General features: G+C 43.4%; 1 protein-coding gene across 1 annotated transcript in view; it reads left to right on the plus strand.

The window, feature by feature from the left end:
- Positions 1-19,011, plus strand: part of LOC145212649 (tRNA (32-2'-O)-methyltransferase regulator THADA-like) — a 52,459-nt gene extending 33,448 nt beyond the window's left edge. The window contains exon 38 of the mRNA XM_080080853.1: positions 18,624-19,011. Within this exon, the coding sequence (XP_079936979.1) occupies positions 18,624-18,683 (60 nt within the window). The 3' untranslated portion in view covers positions 18,684-19,011. The remainder of the gene's footprint in view (positions 1-18,623) is intronic.
- Positions 19,012-19,274: the final 263 nt, after the last annotated feature.

A 19,274-nucleotide genomic window follows, 5' to 3' on the forward strand; every position in this document is an offset into this window, starting at 1 on the left:
TTGCCAGGTTTTCTAAAGAGCACTGGTCGGTGTGCCGCTGCGGCGCATTTAATGTCTAAAAGAGAATACAATCGTTTTCTCGTATAGCTAGCGCGTTCCGCTAGGGTGGTTAAACACAAAAGCGGAGTTGGTGAAAAGGAGATTTCAAGCCTCGGCTAAATCGTCGAGCGCTTCATCGACCACGGACGTTGTTATTGCGCAGCGGGCCCTGCTTACGCTCGTCGAAGCATGAAGCGAAAATAACCGCGGTTGGCTAAATTGTTGGGTTGACTTTTGCGGCCTTCGCGAAATTACGGTCTTGCTCGAGACCTACAAATTGTGGTCGACTTGCGCAGTCGGTCGCACTGGGCTGGCGAATTGTGGTGTCTCAAGTTGCTTTTTCTGTCCAGCGTAGTGTAATTAACGTTATATTTTGAACAGTTCCAGCCACATTTTGTTAAATTGCAAACTAAGTGTGAGCGAAACAACTGTACATAAGAACGTTTTCTTGGTGCATGAGCTAATTAGTATGACGCACGAAATTCTATCAGGCCAACGAATTACCTTTACAGATGCAAGGGAATGTAACCAAGGTACTACACAGACGCCAAACACGGCAGATGATGCAACTGTTTCAGACCCAATTTCCAAGACAAACATTGGCTGCAATTGGCTTTGTCTCGGACCGGCCGGTTGCCAGTAACCAAGCGTAATCCAGCAACTAATCACTCTGGCAAACTACGTTTATCTAAAAATCGGCGGTATTTAATTTCTATTTAAGTACGCGTTGTGTGAACAGCGGACAAAGGCAGGGCACGGAGTGACTAATTACAGAGCCACCGTGTTAGAGCATAAACAGGCAACGTGTTGCCAGCAAGATTTGGCGCGCGGCCCCGAACACTACCCTGGTGACCATTGTGCGTCACAGCAGGTAAACAACAGCATTTGATTTTGCGCACATCAGTGCATTGACTGCGACAAAGACGACACGCTGATTGATATTTGTGTGAAGAGCATTTTTCATTGAGGTTTTCAATTTGTGCGGCAGATTAAATTGTGTCCATAAAGCGTCTCTGACTATTCCATAGATGCAGTAAACGTTGATTAAAATAAAACACAAGCTACCGGCCCAGACAAAACAGAACATACGTGTTAATTGTCATAGAGCGACTGTCTGCTAATCAAAATAAAAACTAAATCACGCATTATTACGACACGGGCATTGTGCAAAAAAGGCTATAGGATTCTTTCCGCAGCATGTCGATGCTCGAGAAACTACCAATTATGATAGTTTCTAAACAGTTCATTTTTGGCACGGGGAAGAACCTACAGCAAAGCGTGCGGGAAATCACAGTGGTTCGTGGAGCGGTCAATATTAATCATGCACCAATTATAGACGTATCTTGTAAGATGCAATACGAAGAGTCACTTCTTAATTTCTGAAAATAAACAACGGCGAGAACAAAACATTGGACGTGTGAACGCCTCTTTCGTCCCAATCGGGCTTGGTTGTTTTGAACTGGCTCTGCCTTCCTAACAGATGCCGCCAGTAAACAAAAGCCTGGCGAGGACAGGTCATAACACCGCGACTTGGAACCCTGTTTACAAACACGCCGCGAATTCAATCGCTGGGAGAACCTGATAGCGTCCTACAACAGAGACAGTACGGCGAAACCGTGTGAAACTTTGGGAGCGTGTTCGGACCCCAACCCATTTATCTTCGACCAATGAACGAGGACCATATTGTTTCTCGCTCCTTACTCTATCGCTTTACAAACGTTGTATCGCAGCTCCATCCGAAGTCATGCGTAGGTTAAAATGTATAATTATTGCGCAGCGAGCTCTGATTAATAACATGCCAAAACCGCTCGCATCGTGGTCCAAAGGTAATAACAGGTTTGGGCAGCACGGCCCAGTGCTAAAATTATCGCCTGCATCTTTAAATTAATTTATTTCTGAAAAACGGAGTTGTATTTTTTGTGCATCGTGCCACCTGCTGCTGAATATACCATCACACCCAGCTCACGTTTCCAGCTGGTTATGTACGTCTGGTGACAAGACGGCGGCATTTAGTAAATTTAATGACATACGCGGCTTTTCAGCCTGTCTCGTGGCAACACACGGCGCTGTATGTTGACGCAACGTCACATGAACACCGCAATCAGCAGCGGTCTAAAGAGTCGGGCTTGTACTCGCCATGTTGACGACTTGTCGCTTGTTCGCCGACAAAGCCGTCATTGTCTCAACGCTCTGTGGGACCAGGGGCCTAGTCACGTGATGCGCGTGAGTCTGATTGAAACCAAATCAATCGGCGACATTGATACCGCTGAGACCCCGGCCTCGTGTCGTCATAGGCTCAGATTGCGCTTCAACAACAACACCCTCTATCTCCGACGCTTTTAGTATAGGTTGCGCCAGCGTTCGGTAAAATGAATTCCAGATTGCATATTTTTGAACGTATGCGTTCCACCACAAATGTATGCCTATCAGTATTTCAACTGTACCTCGCCATTATATTCTGGCTAAACAAATCGTATTAATCGCTCACAATCTTAGCAGTAGCTAAAGTTCATTTAAAATGTTACTATTTAAAATGTGTTCTGATTATCATGTGGTAGCTGTGTTGGATTGCTCTCATCGTCATAAAAGAGGCTTTTCCAATTATTGCTGCAGGTGCTGTTTTTCGATTCGATCACTATTCCGTAAATAGAAAGCGCGCTAATCCGCAGCATTGCAATAACGCTAGAAGCAGAAACACAGCGATGCCATTTCTGGCCTGCTGGAAATATTTGTCCACAAACGAGAAACGCTCTATGGTTGTGGATACCTGAAAGTACGACTTCCGGTATTGGCATATTTTCCAGCCGCAGGAAGTGGATTTGAACTAGGTCGACCCACTGGACCGCGTGACGTCAGGTTATTTAATATAGTCCTGTTGACAGGGTTGTTCTTCTGCCATCTACGTCACGGAGGCGGGTGAGGAGAAATATCCAGCTATGCGCGGATGTGAGCCCATTCCAACACTTAAAAATGCGCCGTATTTTGATCCATGTCTGTCACGCCTGCTTCCTGGAATTGAACGCAGATATACAAGCGGTTTATTTGTGAGTGTCAAATGACACGATGACAGCGTTTACTGCCGAATATTATGTTGTCACACAAAAATACAGACTTGGTCGTTCACGCGCTTGACTTATAAAGCAACCAATTCAGATTAATTTATTTTTGCTGTGGAGTTTTCTTAGTACGTCCAGTTTGGCGTAGAGACTGTTACTTGCATCTTGCAACATCGTGTAGTGGGCCAAATTGCTGAACAACCATGCGGTGACGCAATTCCCAGTTGACTTGAATCGTTCCAATAAGTTCGTTTCGAGCCGCTCGAAATCCCAAGTGACTTCCCATTGTGTTGCGCAAACTCAACTGGAACAACATTATCCTCTGGCATGGGAAGCCAAGGCACCTGTTTTCCCAACCGATCTAGTCTGGCTGTTCTAATGGCGAAATCGAACAAGGCCGTTGTTTTACCGATCCACGAGTCTTGTTTTGTTTTGTTTTGTTGCAGCGTGGTTAAAGAATACTGGCTAGACGATTTCCACTTTCGTCAGCACGGCATAAAAATAATTCTTTGTGAAACCGATGTGCGATTACATTACTTAACGATGCTAACTTAAAGTCCCACGTTGTTTGGAGAATAGCTCTTTTTGCTATATATGGCAAAACAACAAACCGCTTCAGTCTTTCACAGACTGCCGCGTTAAGCTCTGCAAACGTGGGCTCAACAAGAGTGATGGAAACCGCTTATTGCCTATTTAAAGTTGCCACATGATGATACCTTATTTGGTAAATCATATAATTCAGTCATACCAGTTTTATTTAATTCAACAACAGGTTTCAATAAAATTTGTCGCCACGCCCGATAACACCACGTCTGTCAATTCAGCTATACGTCACTGGTTCTGCTCCGGTTAACTTTAAATCCGTTTGCTGTTGTTCAATTTTTCTACGAAGCTGGTCCAAATTGCTTTTGCAAATAGACCGGTCTAATTTATTCCTAAATCCGCATTCACGATCTTCAACCATGACCATGCCCACAGCAGGAAAAGATTGGCTTGAATGAAATCAATTCTTCAACCGCACCTGTGGCAGTTTATTTAAGTTTGTCGAAGTTTATACTTGAGGAATGGAGGAAGTGAAAGGAAGATGTTTCGTTGCGGAAAACCCATCATAACAATAATAGGCAAACTATGACCAACGTATATCTGTTTAATCATAGTGTTTCTGTTGTAAACTAACCCAAATGTTGGATTAAAATTGTATATCACTTGAGGTTTACAAAAAATGGCAAACATATGTTACTGTTGCTAAAAGTGAAAGTGGTTGTTAATAATACACAATTAACAATCAATTTAGCTCGATGTGCCCACCCCCAAAAATAAATACACGAAGGCGTTTAGCTAGCGTATCCATTTTCGGCGGGAGAGACGCCAAAGTTGATAGTCGCATAACCGAAAACAGGCTGCATCATGCCCAGTAATTCAAGTGCTGCCCAATTAACTTCTTGTGAGCGACCGCCTACGTTTAAGTCCGATCCCGTAATCGTCTTCATAACTCTGTGTGTTTGTCCAATTACACGACTTGCCAGTTGTCGAAACTTAGTTTTGTGTATGTCGCTTGTAGTGCCCGGCTTTGATTCGTCACCGTAGCTACATCGCCTGCTCAGCGATTAACATAGCTTTGTGACTGGGCGATCTCGCCGCTTGGCAGCCAAATAATATACACCTTTAATTGAGGCCGAAGCGAGGCGGCAATTTTCTGGTTTGCGCCTTTCGGGATTAGTCCGGATTTGGACTGGGAGGGGGAAAACACGCGAGTCCAGGCACGTGATTGCGGAGCGAAGCCGCTGATTAGTTAAGTATAAATCAGGTTATTAGAAGTGTGCTGCCGGCCGCAGCGAACATTTCTTCACGTTCTGATCATTGACCAGTGACCACTGCCCGGACGTTAGTGACCGATTTATTTTTGTAAAACTAAACCGCGGTCGGCAACTTGAAGTGGTACCGGCCGGACGCAAAGTCGGAAACGCGTTAAGAAAACACCATAATTGCGTCGTTGCTTTAAAGGGCGACAAATCAACAACAAAATCGATACTAACACGATTCTCGGACAACTCCCCGTCGTTTGATTACCCAATTTGCGCCGGGTTTGTATTTTGTGTTCAAAGGCAGAAAGCCTCCTTGTTTTTTTGTGCTCAAAGGCAGAAAGCCTTGTAGACGGCCTCTTTGATGCTTGTCAGTCATAAGCGGAGCACTTTGTTTTTGTGGAACGCAATGTTTGTACGTTACATGAAACTATCTCCTCAGGGTTGGTGCACTTCGTGGTCGAGTGCATTCAAGTTTGTTGCCAACACATTAACTGCTGCGGCGAGCGTGTTTGCCTTGCGCCACGGTGTATGCACATGGATTTATTACTAAAGAAAATCTTGTTTGCTATGGGCAAACCTGATTCTCGAAAACACGCACTGGAAGGTTCATGGAGGTAAAAGCTCTTAATCGAGCGGTTTTATTTCGGGGAGACGATATGAATGTCAGTCATTCGCGAACATTTTTGAAATATATAGGTTTGTGGTCAATAGATCCATTTATTTTCCTGAACGCTCTGTGTCTGCTTACAAACTTTTGTGCGATTACACACGCAATGAAACGTATAGCAATAAAGGCAAGGTGCCCTGCGCAACATTCATCACTAAATGGTTTGTATTCATCCAAGAAATGATTGTACTCCTTGCAGCTTCCCTCTCCGTTAAGTGCATTTGTATTTCGCTAACATAAACGCAAATGATTAAACTCTTAAATCGAATACTCGCACTTGTGCAACCTACCAACTATATCAAGCTGCTCGTTAAAATCGGGTTGGGCTGATGACCTATTAACTAAGGCCGTGTTTCCTTCCAAGGTTTGAAGGTGTTGACGGTGTATGGTCGCTGGTAACAGAACTGTTTCACCTCCGCCTTTGAATATCTCGATAATCTAACAAATAGGAAACGTTGAAAACCGGAAAGCCTGCGTTTGTGCTTCGCTTGGCTTCTGTTCCATGGAGTTGATGGACTTCCGACAGTTCTGTCACTTTCGGAAAGACTAATTAGCACCACCATTTTTCTCGCTGAGAATTGTCTAGACCAGTGGTTCCTCGCGGGGCCGTACAATTTTTCAGGTCAAATGCTATAAAACATTTTGCCCATATATCCCGGGGATGATAAACTAATTTAAGCGTTTTTATTGCTAAATATACGTAGTTTTTTGAAGACCGGTCCGCGATAAAGTTTTAATTTCAAAAACGGTCCGCAGTGCAAAAAAGGTTGCCGACCCCTGATCTATAGACGTTTCAAATAGGCACGTCCAGTTCGGGGTATAGTAACGTCACACACATACCTTTGACAAACTTTTTTCATTCGATAATTTTTGGTAAGCTGGATTTTGGATTTGTTTCTGCTTTGTGACAATACGCAAACTACCTGAAAATTGGAGTTAATTGGTTTCAACTCAGTTTAAAAGAGATGGAATAAAACACAAAGAAACATGTGTGTTCTTTGGAGGTCGATTGATGGCAAATGTGCTATTGTGTTTGCTGACACTGAATCACCAAATACAATCGGACGCCAAGAGTGTTGACTTTCGCGATGAGTTGCAATCCCTGTTGACCAGAAGTCTTAACTTACGCATATTGTTTGTCTCTTCAACCTGTAGTGTTGAAATTCATCCTGGCCCAAAAACAAACAGCACACAATCCATTGAATAAAGACGAATGGGGGACGCAAAGACGGTGACGTTAAAAAACGGGCCTTTGCCTACCATAAACTTTGTGACGTCACTGGGTAGATAAAGCGACAATCGGCAATCTGGAACACCGTGTTTGTTCAAGCAGGGAACCTTGTGTTTATGACGGGCTCTCGAACCGCGGCGAAGTGCGCGCGTTAATAGAATTTCAGAGTCTTGTTTTGATAGGTGCCAGGTCAACACGATAGCACCCGGGATCACTGCTCCTTTTGCTTTTGCGCTCCTCTCAATACGACTTTCAATAATAGTGGACGACGGCTATCCTCTTATCGCGGTCGCTTAGTGCCTTCGCTTTGGCCGCTAGCGGATTGCTTTTCCCGTTCGCAACAATGTTTGCTTTCCAATCACAACGCGGCAAGCGATCATACATGAAATTGTCCATGCGCGTGCGCCCGCATCTTTGTCATATACGACCGCATTTATGTCACGGACCCCGCAGATGTTTGGATAACTTTAAGCGCTCGGGGCATGAAGCGTCGATGCGGAAACGTGGAGACGATATTTGAGTGGATGCCAAGTGCGTTGACGAACCGTGCACACGAGGCCCTGGTTTTACATTCGTTGCACCGCCCGAATCGCGAGGCAAGTCTGAGGGGCTAAGAAAACAAATCAAGGTTATTGTTTCGTACGAAAGCTCCCAGAGCGGTCGGTGGCTTGGAGCAGATGGATGGACCGCAAAAGTCTTTGCGCGGAATGCCACTGAAGCGCTTCTTTGGAACGTCCCGTTAAAACCTTTATTTTGACATAAAAGTCAGAACGAGGTTTGGGAGGTTCGAAGTTTAAAACGTGATTATTGTAAATTTTACACGTTTTATATTTTTTCCTCTTCCATGGCCATTTTTTAATATTCGGGGAGCGTGCAAGAAGTTTTGCGTTCGGCGTGGCTCGGAAACCAAAACGGCTGGTCAGCTTATTAAAGAACACCATTTAACGCTATCCGACGTAATATTGTCGATTGCAAATCGCAATGCGTTCCGTCAATGAAGGCACAGCGAGTAATTGACTGATTTTCGGGCCAATAGCTTTCGGATGTCTGCCCTGTGGATTTTTAATGCATTGAACATTCTGCGACCCACTTTAATGCTTCGGGGGTTTGATGGATTGGCATTTTATGGAAACCCTTTGCACGGTTTGGTTCGCCCAGGCAGGCGTGAATCCGCTTTCAAAATTGCGTTTGATCTCACATCAACTCTCTCCCGTCGTATAATAATCATCGGTAAATATGAAATAACGTAACGTTTTGAAACAAAATGCGCCAAATAACGACGAAACAAGAATTGAGTAAAACGCTGTTCAAAGCGCTTTGGGGCCCTTTTGAAGAAGGCATTCCCTTTATCAAGTTTAAAATCGAGTTGAGCGCGCTTTGCTGGCTTGGAACAACCGCCGCAGCACGCTTCATTGCATACTTGCAGACGGCGTGTCATCGCAGGAACGTTGAAACAAGCGGCATAGGGCCCAAGAGATACTGGCATGCCGTTTTAAGCCCTAAGATCCACTCCGGGCAGCGATAAACAACTTTGCGTGCCAAACGCCAAAGCTGCGCCTGTTGAAATTATCTTCAATTAATTCCTTGTTTAAACTATGACGTTGGCCAATGCCTAATTATGTTCTAAAAGTAATGTGGCTGCAGCTTTGTATAGCTTAGATCCATTACTTAGATATTTGTAACGATCATGCCGTGTGATAACATTGGTAGTTTAGAAATGTGGGAATTTTTTTTGGACAGTTTGGCAACTTTATTTGCCGTGCTTTGCAGGGGGTTGCGTCACAAGCGTTAAAAAATTGCCAAACACAATATTTTACATCCACCGGCGGACAAACATGTTGGGGGGAATGTTTTTACCGCAAATTGCTCCAATTCAGGCGGATTTGCGAACAGCTAAGTACGCCCTCCCGTCGACGCGTGTATGTTTGTACATACACGGATAAAAATCAATGACGCCACTTTCTCCCCCCCGTTTTGACTTTATCGCTTGACAGTCCGACTTTTAGCTGCATGCGAGCGCTATATCGGTGTCTTGTTTACATATCGGCCCGCGCAATGGCCAGAATACCATGTTATTTTCATGCCTCCTCAATTATTCAAAGATTCGCTGCACACGCATTTTGCTTACCTTTTGCCATTTTTAAATATTCATTACCGCGGTTATAATAAGAAAATTGGCGTTGGCCGGCGGCGACGAATCGCTTATTATGGACGATTAAGGCACCAGCCACCTCGCAGTTAATCGATTGGCACAAATAACAAGATTTCTGGCGTCGTTGGCTGCAACGATTACGCCAGGTATTAACGACCAGCGATAAAATTTATTCCCGCAATAATTGTTTCGGATCTTGTATTAAGTAAAACAGTATGCGCCATTAAAAGTGTCTCAAACTTTATTGCTGGACAATTTTATCTAGTAGGCAGCTGTCTGGAAGGTTTATAGTGGCGAAGGTTAAAGCGGAGAGCGAATTACGGTTTAGCGTAGGCGATCGTTAGGCGGTCGTAAACGCGTTAGAACAATCACATTTCACGGCGCGTCATGACAATGTCAAAGTAGGGCCATAAAATGCCCAGTAGCTCTTTAACAGCTTTAGACGTGGGTTCAAGCAGGTTCGTTTCGCGACTCGCCGGTTGTCTATTTTTCTCGCACCGTGTGCCGAAGGGAAAATGGGGGCGTCACGCTCCGGTTGGCACGTGCATCGGGGGAAGTGGGAGAAGTGATGCAAGCACAAACAAGGATTCGTGTTACTCCCGAGGTGAAGCCGGCCCGTGCTTCTAAGCTAATTAACCCGGTAACGGGATCGAAACACCTGACAGACGATCACGGCTATTTTCGGCCCGTGACTCACTGAGAGGAAAGGATCGTCGCTCAAGTGACACTGGCGCGGTTAATTGGACAACGTTAAGCGGCGATATTTTTGTTTGTGTTGAGATTGGCGGTTTGAAACGAAGAAACTTTATGCGGGATAGTTGATATCCGTAAACACTTTAAAACGAAACGCTAAAAAGGTCGTTGTCCCAAAATAATAATCTATTGCATGCACAGGAAGCAAGGATGTGGCGTTAGGCAGCTTTTGACATATGTCCGCAGTTTCTGGAAAGTCTCTTCCGCTGAAATAGGGTGTAAATTAATAACACGTGAGTGGTCCATCTTCAATCTTCGTGATATTCCTACGCGTTACTAACTCACACACCATATTTCAACGAAAGAGGCTAAAGGTTACACGCGTCCCATTTGTCATGATGTAGTCACAACAACAAAATTTCCCAGTCTGTCGTCTTTAGACCCATATCATGATTACTGCTGTGGTTATTCCGGGTTATTTTGTTCAAAACTAAAACCTCGAAGTACGACCTCAGAAACCATTCAGGCCCAACCTCGTTTAATCCAGTTTCGACCCTTGTGGTAGAAGTAAACCAATCTTTTTAAGCCTTATTCGTCTGCTGGATTTGGAAGTTACAACCGATATCACGGCGCCTCTGGCATTGCATAATACCCGAACGACAGAAAAGTACAGTAGACTATAAAGGTTAAATCGCATTAAACTTTGGACGAAGATAAGCATCGCATCAGCAGAGCGCTTAATGCAGGCGAAAGTCATGGTCAAACGCCGCGGTTAACCAAACGATCCTCTAATTTCGACTGGTGACTCATAGATTGTAAGGCTTGGTGTGGCGCAAGGCAAAATCGTCGCTCGTGCAATGAATAACCCACGGATTACGCCACGCTTTGATACGGTCATCCCGCATGTCCGCCCACGCACCAACTGAAACTCCCCAGGCTACCTGGTACTGAACGGAAATGCAGTGTCATGCAATAACACTAAAAACACTTGTTTATGAAATCACTATGACAACACTCCGACCTAATTTGCATTTTCGGGGCATTAGCCTACTAACACGCATTTGACATTTTGATATGATCAAGATTTTATTTTCACATTTGGGCCAAGTTTTTTTTCGCGCAGCTCACTTCTATGGCGTGACAAGTTTGCCATATCGCAGGTACAATGCCGAAAAATGCAAATATAGGTTTGGATATTACATGATAGAGGTTCATCGAGGTTCAAATATACATGCTACAGATGTCAAGTAAAGGTGCGCATACGTAGTACGCAGTTTTCAGTCAAATCGATTTTTTAGATTTTGTGCGGCTAGTGCGCGCATTATTTCTGTTTAAATATTTAGGATTAGGTGGCAGGCTAGGCTATGTACTTTGTGGTCATGTTTTTTCTGTAGTCCATATTTAAAATGTCATACATACTGCTGGGCTGTTAATCTTTTTTTAGTGTTGGCATTTTAGGGTAGGAAACAAATGTTGCAACGACCGTGCAAACACAACTAAATTGCGAAAGAAATTAGACCTTTTCTCATTGCCGATGTAACACCACAATAAATCGATAGTTTGGATTTCAGAGCATGCGGTTACACGGAGAACCTGGTATTTTTACAGCAGAGCAAAACCACATTTATTGCTGTAGCATTATGTTTGCGTAGCCAACATAACATAACGGTTGTGCTGTATTTTCGTACATAATTCAGTAAAGCTGTGTAAATACAATCATTTTTGTTGCTTTCTATTTTGGCCTGTTAAAGACCTTCAAAAATAGCGCTATTGTTCAGAAGACTTCCGGTTGATTTCGTTTCGCCGAAACCAAGGGCGCAAAAACTGTTCCCTTTCGCCAGTCACAAAAAGACACTCCCCCTACACAAAGTACTTGGTATGTTTTAGATTGTTGTCGTACCATTTATTTGTGGTGCAGGGAAAATGTAGCCTTTCCGGCTTTTCAATACAAGAGGTACAATGTTCCAGTCCACAGTATAAATTAGCTTTAAACTTAAACAGGAGAAATCAATCTACTTTCAATTGTAAGGCACTTCCCATTTACTATCACAAAACTCATTGTAAACTTTACAGCTTATGGCAAATGTTCTTTCGTACGGGATAGCGACAAAGCCGGAGTCAATTTTTCTGCCGACCACAACACATTGGGCAAGTAAACCGTTCGAGACTAAAAGAATTGAAAGCGATTGTTCAGTCACAGCGCGCTCTCATTCCTCACTGTCACGTGCTAACACCCGCTAACATTGTTTGTTCACCCTCTCCCGTGTGCCCGTTTCACCGACAGCAATCAGTGAATGTGTGATTTTAGTAAACTGTGAATAGATATGAGATCCTGTTGTGTAGTTTAGTCACGTCATTCGTAGTGAGCATCGGCTCCCTGACAAGAGATTTCCAAATTTGCCTTTAAGAGAAGTGTTTGACCACTGGGCAGCGCTCCTGGTGGACTATTTATCTTATCCATTGATCCGGTACGACTTATCTACGTGCGGCACATTATAAACTCTGTGACGCATGGCCACTAACAAACATTACTTAGCGGACCAAGCTTTCGACTTTGCTTCGAGGAAAGAAGGACATTGAAATGAAAGCGTTTTTCAGGCGCAAGTACACAAAATATAATATGTTTTTTGCAGGCCGTAGTCTTTGTTGAAACTGCCCCAGGCCGCGGTCGTATGGTCTGATCAATATTGGTATTAATGACGTTGCTCAAATATAAGTCCGACCAAAAATGCCTCATTAAACATCGACGACGCACACTTCGTTGATGCAAATGTTTGTTCTGGCACACGCCCCCAACTTATAGACAGCGTCAAGGCGGCGTGTCATTGAGCTGGCCCAAAGGCGTTATGGCGGACTCGGAACAATGCGTTCCAGTCAAGCAAAGTTCCGTAAACACGCTGTACGTCATGTTAATATTGGGTTATACTTGCGCCTTTGACTAACTCTTGACAAAACATGTTTTTGTCTACATACACCACTACGCAAGGAACCTTTTGTTTTCATTTAGTAACGTATTAAGGTCACACTTCTTAAGCGCCTATCCACCGGTGAGTTACAGTTATTTACTGGTTTCCGAGTTTCGGTTTGCCTCTTTCGTTACATCCCGGGATAGTCTTTACCTCCTTGCCCCAAACGATTTGTCGACCCCAAGTAACCCGAACGTCGCCTGATAATTGCGTCATGGCATCGTGGGTCAAAAACCGGGGTGAGAAGAGATTCCATGGTCTATACCGGGGTCGCCGAGTCAAGTGGATTGTGTATAATGTTGTCGTAAACGAGAAGACGCCGCTTTGACCTCCTAGTCGCATTCTTAGACTTGCGGAAACTGGGAGTTATTGTGGTATATGCATTAGGCGTGGGGACACTTTGCTGTTTAACCGCACACGACGTTCAAATTCTTGGTGTCGTGAAAAGGTTACCAAGGAAAGTGGATGTAGATAGGAAAAGGGCATTCGCACTCAAAGTGGTGATTAACATTTGACGCTCTGTCGCCCACCGATTACCTGCAAAATACCTTTGTATGAAGACTCGCTGGTAATATATCATAAATCTGTGCAAATTTATTATTTTTGTCAGTTTGCGTGAGAAGGTTTCTGTGTGCTGATTGACAGAGCAAATCGCACAAATTTAAACTGAAAGACACTAAATTAATATATATGTCGTTCATATGTTAGCCAGTCGCCCCAAAAAAGGAGTCTTAGCATGTACTAAATGTATTATTTCTTTTCGAATACACATGCTAAAAAAATACAGGATTACAAATAATTAGATGTACATACAACTACTTAATTCGTGCGCGAATTCGCCCATTTCACGTAAATGCCAATGACGCACTGATGATGAGCGACCGTTTGCTTGCGTTGCTGCGAAACTTCATCTGTAAGTCACGGCTGATTTTATAGGCACACATCATATCCCCATTTGTGTACATTGAGGTGGGCCGTTCTTGTTGTTTGTCCCCACATTTCACCACCAACCGCATGACTCGGCTGTTGTTGCTTTTCAAGCAACAGCCTGTGTTTGTTTGCCTGCAGTGACATTTCGTGTTAGGAGAAACGAATTTCTTCAACCTGGGGCAAAAACAGACCGGAATCGCCTCGGTGAAGGCGATACGATGCCATAATTACCCCTAGAGGTTGACCCTTAGTGTGCACAAATAGTTGCGGGCGCCGGATTTATCAATCACTTACCTGAAAGTAATCGTAGGGCCGACTTAACTGAGCGCCTTCTACGGCGAACGTGACGTAGTGCTGATGGTACGTGCGTCATAGGTAAAGGGCGCGTGAGACTTTTTGCGTCACGAGGCAGATGAGCGCACAACAAAATTTGCGATGATGTCACGGTTTGTTTTGCATTGTTCACCTCATGAACTTCGCAATGGGAATTGATCTACATAATGATATAACACGTTTGCATTATTACACACTGCCGTGGAATTTTAAGAATCTTGCCAATTGCGCAATATTAGTTTGATAAGAGTTTGTCTTTTAGTTGGTAAGCGCACTTTTATTGCAAAATCTAAATCCGCGTCGTATTGAATCCCAACCTTCTTTTCTGTGTACCCAGTTGGTCAACACGACTCGAACGAGGAGGGAATAATGAGAAAACCCACAAGTATTTCTTTGTTCGTAAGCGCGATGAATGAGCTGTTGGTTGTCCAGTCTAATCCACCCTTGTCCAACGCGCACTTGGGTGCACTGTTGAAAAGACACTGTGCTTGCGTAAAACCTTTTCTGCGATTGTTCTTGGAGTTCCCGGCCGAAGCACGAGGGTCTTCCAGCATCAAGTGCTGCTCGTGCCGCCCAGCTCGCCTAGATCGCGTTTCAAAATCAATACCCGGAGATGCAAAGGGTTTGTTCAACCCAGGCTCATTAGTCCGATGAGCCGAAAGTTTCAACCAAGCGCAGCAGTTATAAAGAGTACCACAGTGCGTTTTTTACCCTATTGTTGGTCATCAGGGCTGCCGCAAAAAATTGAAAAGTGCCGGACCAAGCACCACGTTTGAGTGCAACCCAATTAGCCAGAAGTGGCCTCTTAAGCTGATGATCGAAGGCCCGAGTTCGTTCGCGCGCCCTACCCACTTTGGAACCCCATTGGACAAGGCTCCTAATTGCGGGCTGACGTTGTACAACTTAAAAGTGCTTCATGGTCCTGTTTTTTTGTTTAAGTGTTTAAGCAGGACAAAATACTTCAATACAGTGCGATGACGTGTTTACAGCGAAAAGCATAAAAATCTTAACATTTCAGCCGAAAACGCCGTTTTTGTGACCCGGGTTCAAGATATTGATGTGGTGTGTCAGCATATCGCATTCTGTCAACGATATCCAGCCCTTTATTAAATAAAATGACATGAATTTCTCCTTGCCAAACCGATACAGCACTGGTGTGTACTCAAGATGTATGGGCTTAGCCATTGTCTGTGACGCTCGCTTGTTTGCGTGGACGTAAATGATTCGCCCGGCCTTGCACAGAAAAGGGTCCGGTGTTTTTTAAAATGGAAAAAATCAATGGAACGTGCTGCGATCGATACAAAGTAAATGCCGGACCTTCAATTTGTTTTTCTATTTTCTCGCTTTTTATTTTGTTAGGCTCGACAGAATTTTACAAGCAGATCGAGCGCTCGTGATTTATGGTGCGTTTTTTGATTTCATGCTAGTGTGTGTCAAAAGACTGAGCTGACAGTTGTAAAATTTCTAACTTTCGGTTGTGAGCAGGGATTGTCGGTTTGGTAACCATAACACGAAAACACCAAAGAAATCAAGTATCGCTGCACACAATATTAGTAGTAATGAAACAACGTGTCCAATAGACAGTAAAACATTGCAGAGTCACCCCTGTTGTTGAACTGTTGTTGACGATCACATTTAATTTTATTTAAGTTGCCAAAGAAATGCATTTAACCTTTTGACAAGGTAAATGACGTAATTTCGCCAAATAGCCGTAGGCCACACTCATTTTTGGTGTAAGAAATCGTAAACCGCAATCTGCGCAAACAGCAAATTGCGCCACTGTGTCTGATAGCCAATGGAGAAACTTTTCTGAGGGTGCTTTCCCGGATTCGTTCGAGGGGGAAATTGTTTTTGCGGCGTCGGCGAACAATGCCGGGCGGCAAACAATCTGCTTCGCCCACCCCGGGTTTTATTTAAGATTACCCACTAACACCGACTAAAAATAGATCGGTTACGTTATGTGGTAAGGTAAAATAGTAAATATGGTTCTTGCACTTGTGTTCCCTTATCGTTTGACTCTGAATGTCAAATGACCTCGATGAGTCACGCTAACACGAAATTTTACAACATTTTTGTGACCCTATGGCGCAACGTGTTTCAAATAACAAGGTTGTGCTCGGATGGTTTTTTATGTCTCCTGTTGAAATTGCGAGAAAAAACGACAATGTGAATTCCTACAATTACGTTAAAGTTTGTAACAAAGCATCCACTAATACTGAGTAAATATATGTGCAAAGGATTTGGTAGTGCTCATTTAGTACAATAACACGACTTCAACAGTGTCATCGTTTGATTCCCCCAGAGGCAACTAAGCTTCTTGGCCTGCCGGGCGTCGAACATTTCAACTGTTCCGCCTGTTCCATTGAATAGCTACGATTTATGGCTAATGCCCCGCACTGTACGTTCAGTCCAAACAGAGAGAGAGTCGAAATCGGCCCTGAGATCCAATAAACCGACGAGAATAAGTCCAGTGTTGGCTTGTCCGGCATGATGCATTGTGTTTCGGTTGTCGGTAATTTGGGTCTTTCAGCAACGCCACTATATACTGCGACGACATTGCGTTGTAAGCGGAACGACGTGTCGAGTCAAAACCAAATAAAGATAGGCTTGCCGTGCATTACAACACAAAGGCGGTGAATGGCGGCATCGTCGAGCGCTGTTATTACTGCCATCGCCGGGTTTTGTGTTCGCAGGTTGGGGCGTGTTTTCGGTAAAGGCTCGGCCCGGCCGTAAATGTCAGACGTGTTCATTCATCCGCGCTGGTGCGAAACGAAGAGGCTTCAAGCAAACGATTTATACGTATCGCTCCTTATCATACAATATATATTAACGGTTTTAAGGAAGCACAGTTTGGTGAACGGGTACCAAGCCGCACGGGCAAAGTGGCTTCAAAGATATACTATGGCTCGATCACCACATGTAAAACCGCTACCAGCCCTATTGGCCATCCCAATGCGTTTCTCGTTCCCAATTTTAGAAACAAATTAAATATAATTGTCCCAATTCCCACTCGTCCCATCCTGTGTGGCCTAACCATACCTACCCCCTTTACCGAAGGGTGTGATCCAAAAAAGCCCAACTCTTCCTATTAGTCGATCTAAAGATTGAACTGTTGGATATCTTAAATACAGCAAGTCTGTTCAATTTGGCCGCATTTGCGATAAACGACAATAAAAGTATGGCACAATCCAAGTCGAATCAAAACTTTACTTACTGGCTTGGAAAGTTGGATTGTAACAATGAGAATATGTTTTTTGTTATTGCCCACCTTGCCCAAAGCCGTAATTTCGAAAACAAAGTGAAGGCTTTGGAGAATTAGCAATTAGCCTACCAAGATCGCCACCTTGCGACCGCGTTCAAGTGGCAACAAACTCCGAAGAAATTCATTCGTTTGGTTCTTATTTTTTGCTGTGCTAGCACATTTAAATTTACTGGCAAAACAAACTTCGGTGTCACGCATCACATGCGATTATTTTCATCGTATGCTTCGATATCAATCATGATTGTGTACGGAACGATGTCAAGCCACTAGGGACACTTGCGGACAAAAAACAAATTCACATTAATACCTTGGGACATCGACAAGGACACTGAGTCACACGCAAACATCCTACTTTTTAGCTTGTTAGCAACAATTGCTTGACCGTATGCACACAGAGTATGGTGGCTTCACAGTAACGTATAAATCGCGCAAATTAACAATGTGTTTTGTTGCGTCCTGTTGACTTTGTGTGTAATCTCGACAATTTAGTAAACACAGAAGGAAGAAACGTGCGAGGTGCTACACCGGCGCAGTCACGTTCGTCGGTGGTTTGTTTGAGTATATTGCGTAAACGTGACGTCACAGCTCCGTCATTCCTTTGTGTTCTACAAGCAGTGAACCACGACGGATGCAAGGTTTACGAGTCACCTTCATATTTTCGCGAACACTCACAAACCTGTTATTGACCAGGAATTTAATTATGCCTTTGATCAAATCCATCACAGCCTAGCAATGACGTACTTTTGTCGCCGCAAGTGCTTTTCGACCACTTATATGCGCAAGTTGGCAACATTACAATGTGCTATAAGATTGTTGTTGTTGTTTTCGTGCCAAAGGTATTTATTTCCACGCTACAATGTCCTTGCCAGGGGATTGATTTTTACTACACCAGCTTCCTATAACTTCGCCTCACCGGCAGTTATAAACCCATACATTTGCAAAAGTAGGCAGTGTCCAGTTGCCATAGCAACTGAAGTTTTTAAAATCAAATTTTGTAACCAATAATTTGTAAAAATTTGTATCTTAGATTATATTTATATATGTAACCTGATACTAACGACCTTTCGCCAGTATTCTGTTCAACATTGTTTGTCAAATCGATTACTCCAATGGTTTACAATCCAATATTTGGCTTATTAAGCTATTTCGGTGTACTGTTGCTATGTCGACATGTAAATTGCTTTCTTTTTTAGGTAACCAATTTCTCGAACCCTTTATGGCTTGTAACGTTTTGGTATGTGACCTATTTATTATCTGGCTCCGAACAAAGGTCATTGGATTTGCAAAATTGTATTACTCAACCCACCGCAGCGGTTTAATCTGAAGGATTGTACGTTAAATAAAGAACTAAATGTAAAAACAGATTTTATTTCACATAAGGTGTTGAAAATAGAGTCTTTTCGAAATCTGTATCTTATAGCTTATATATAGTATAGTATCTATGACCAAAGCCTTTGACGTCAATTTTTAACCTTGTGTTTTATTTAAGGTGTTTGCGGGTCGTGATTGCCCTATGTTGGACCTGTCCTTTCCAATTACCGAGTCATGAAAACTACAAACACTTGTAAGAAATCGCTGTGCTGAGAAACCGACATATCGGTCTAAAAAGTACTCTCATTCGCACCCAAGCGGAGAAACGTGGCTGTGTTGTATGGAGAGCACCAATCGATAAGTTCTAAGAACAAATCTTCAGGTGTTGGTCAGAATGGCAATAAAGCAAAGACCCTGCTAACTAGGAAAGGATGTTGAAGTATTAAGTAGTTTTATGATGGTTTATTGTCAATTCTTTGAAACTAAAATAAGTACTTGAAGCATGATAAAAGAACATAAAAGTGTATGACGTTAAAGGTAAAAAAAAATAAATACTTTCCATATTGGTACTTTTGCTCCCCATCGCATGAAGAATACTAGCAACGCACTTTGCTGATTTCTGTTCTGTTGCGTCTTTACTCAGTTCCATTTTACAATCAGGCTTGTCAACCCAAAAGTTATAAATGCCTCTATTATTGTTGGGCGACACACCATACATCTGCAGAAACGTAGATAATCTTTGATGTATAGAAAAGGGATTTTCGGGTCGATTAGGAATTCCATTTGATGCCATTTAGGGTCGTTTGCTCGTCTGTTCAGTCTCAGGCAA

Source organism: Phallusia mammillata, chromosome 2 (genome assembly GCF_965637545.1).
Source record: "Phallusia mammillata chromosome 2, kaPhaMamm4.hap1.1, whole genome shotgun sequence".
NCBI lineage: Eukaryota > Metazoa > Chordata > Ascidiacea > Phlebobranchia > Ascidiidae > Phallusia > Phallusia mammillata.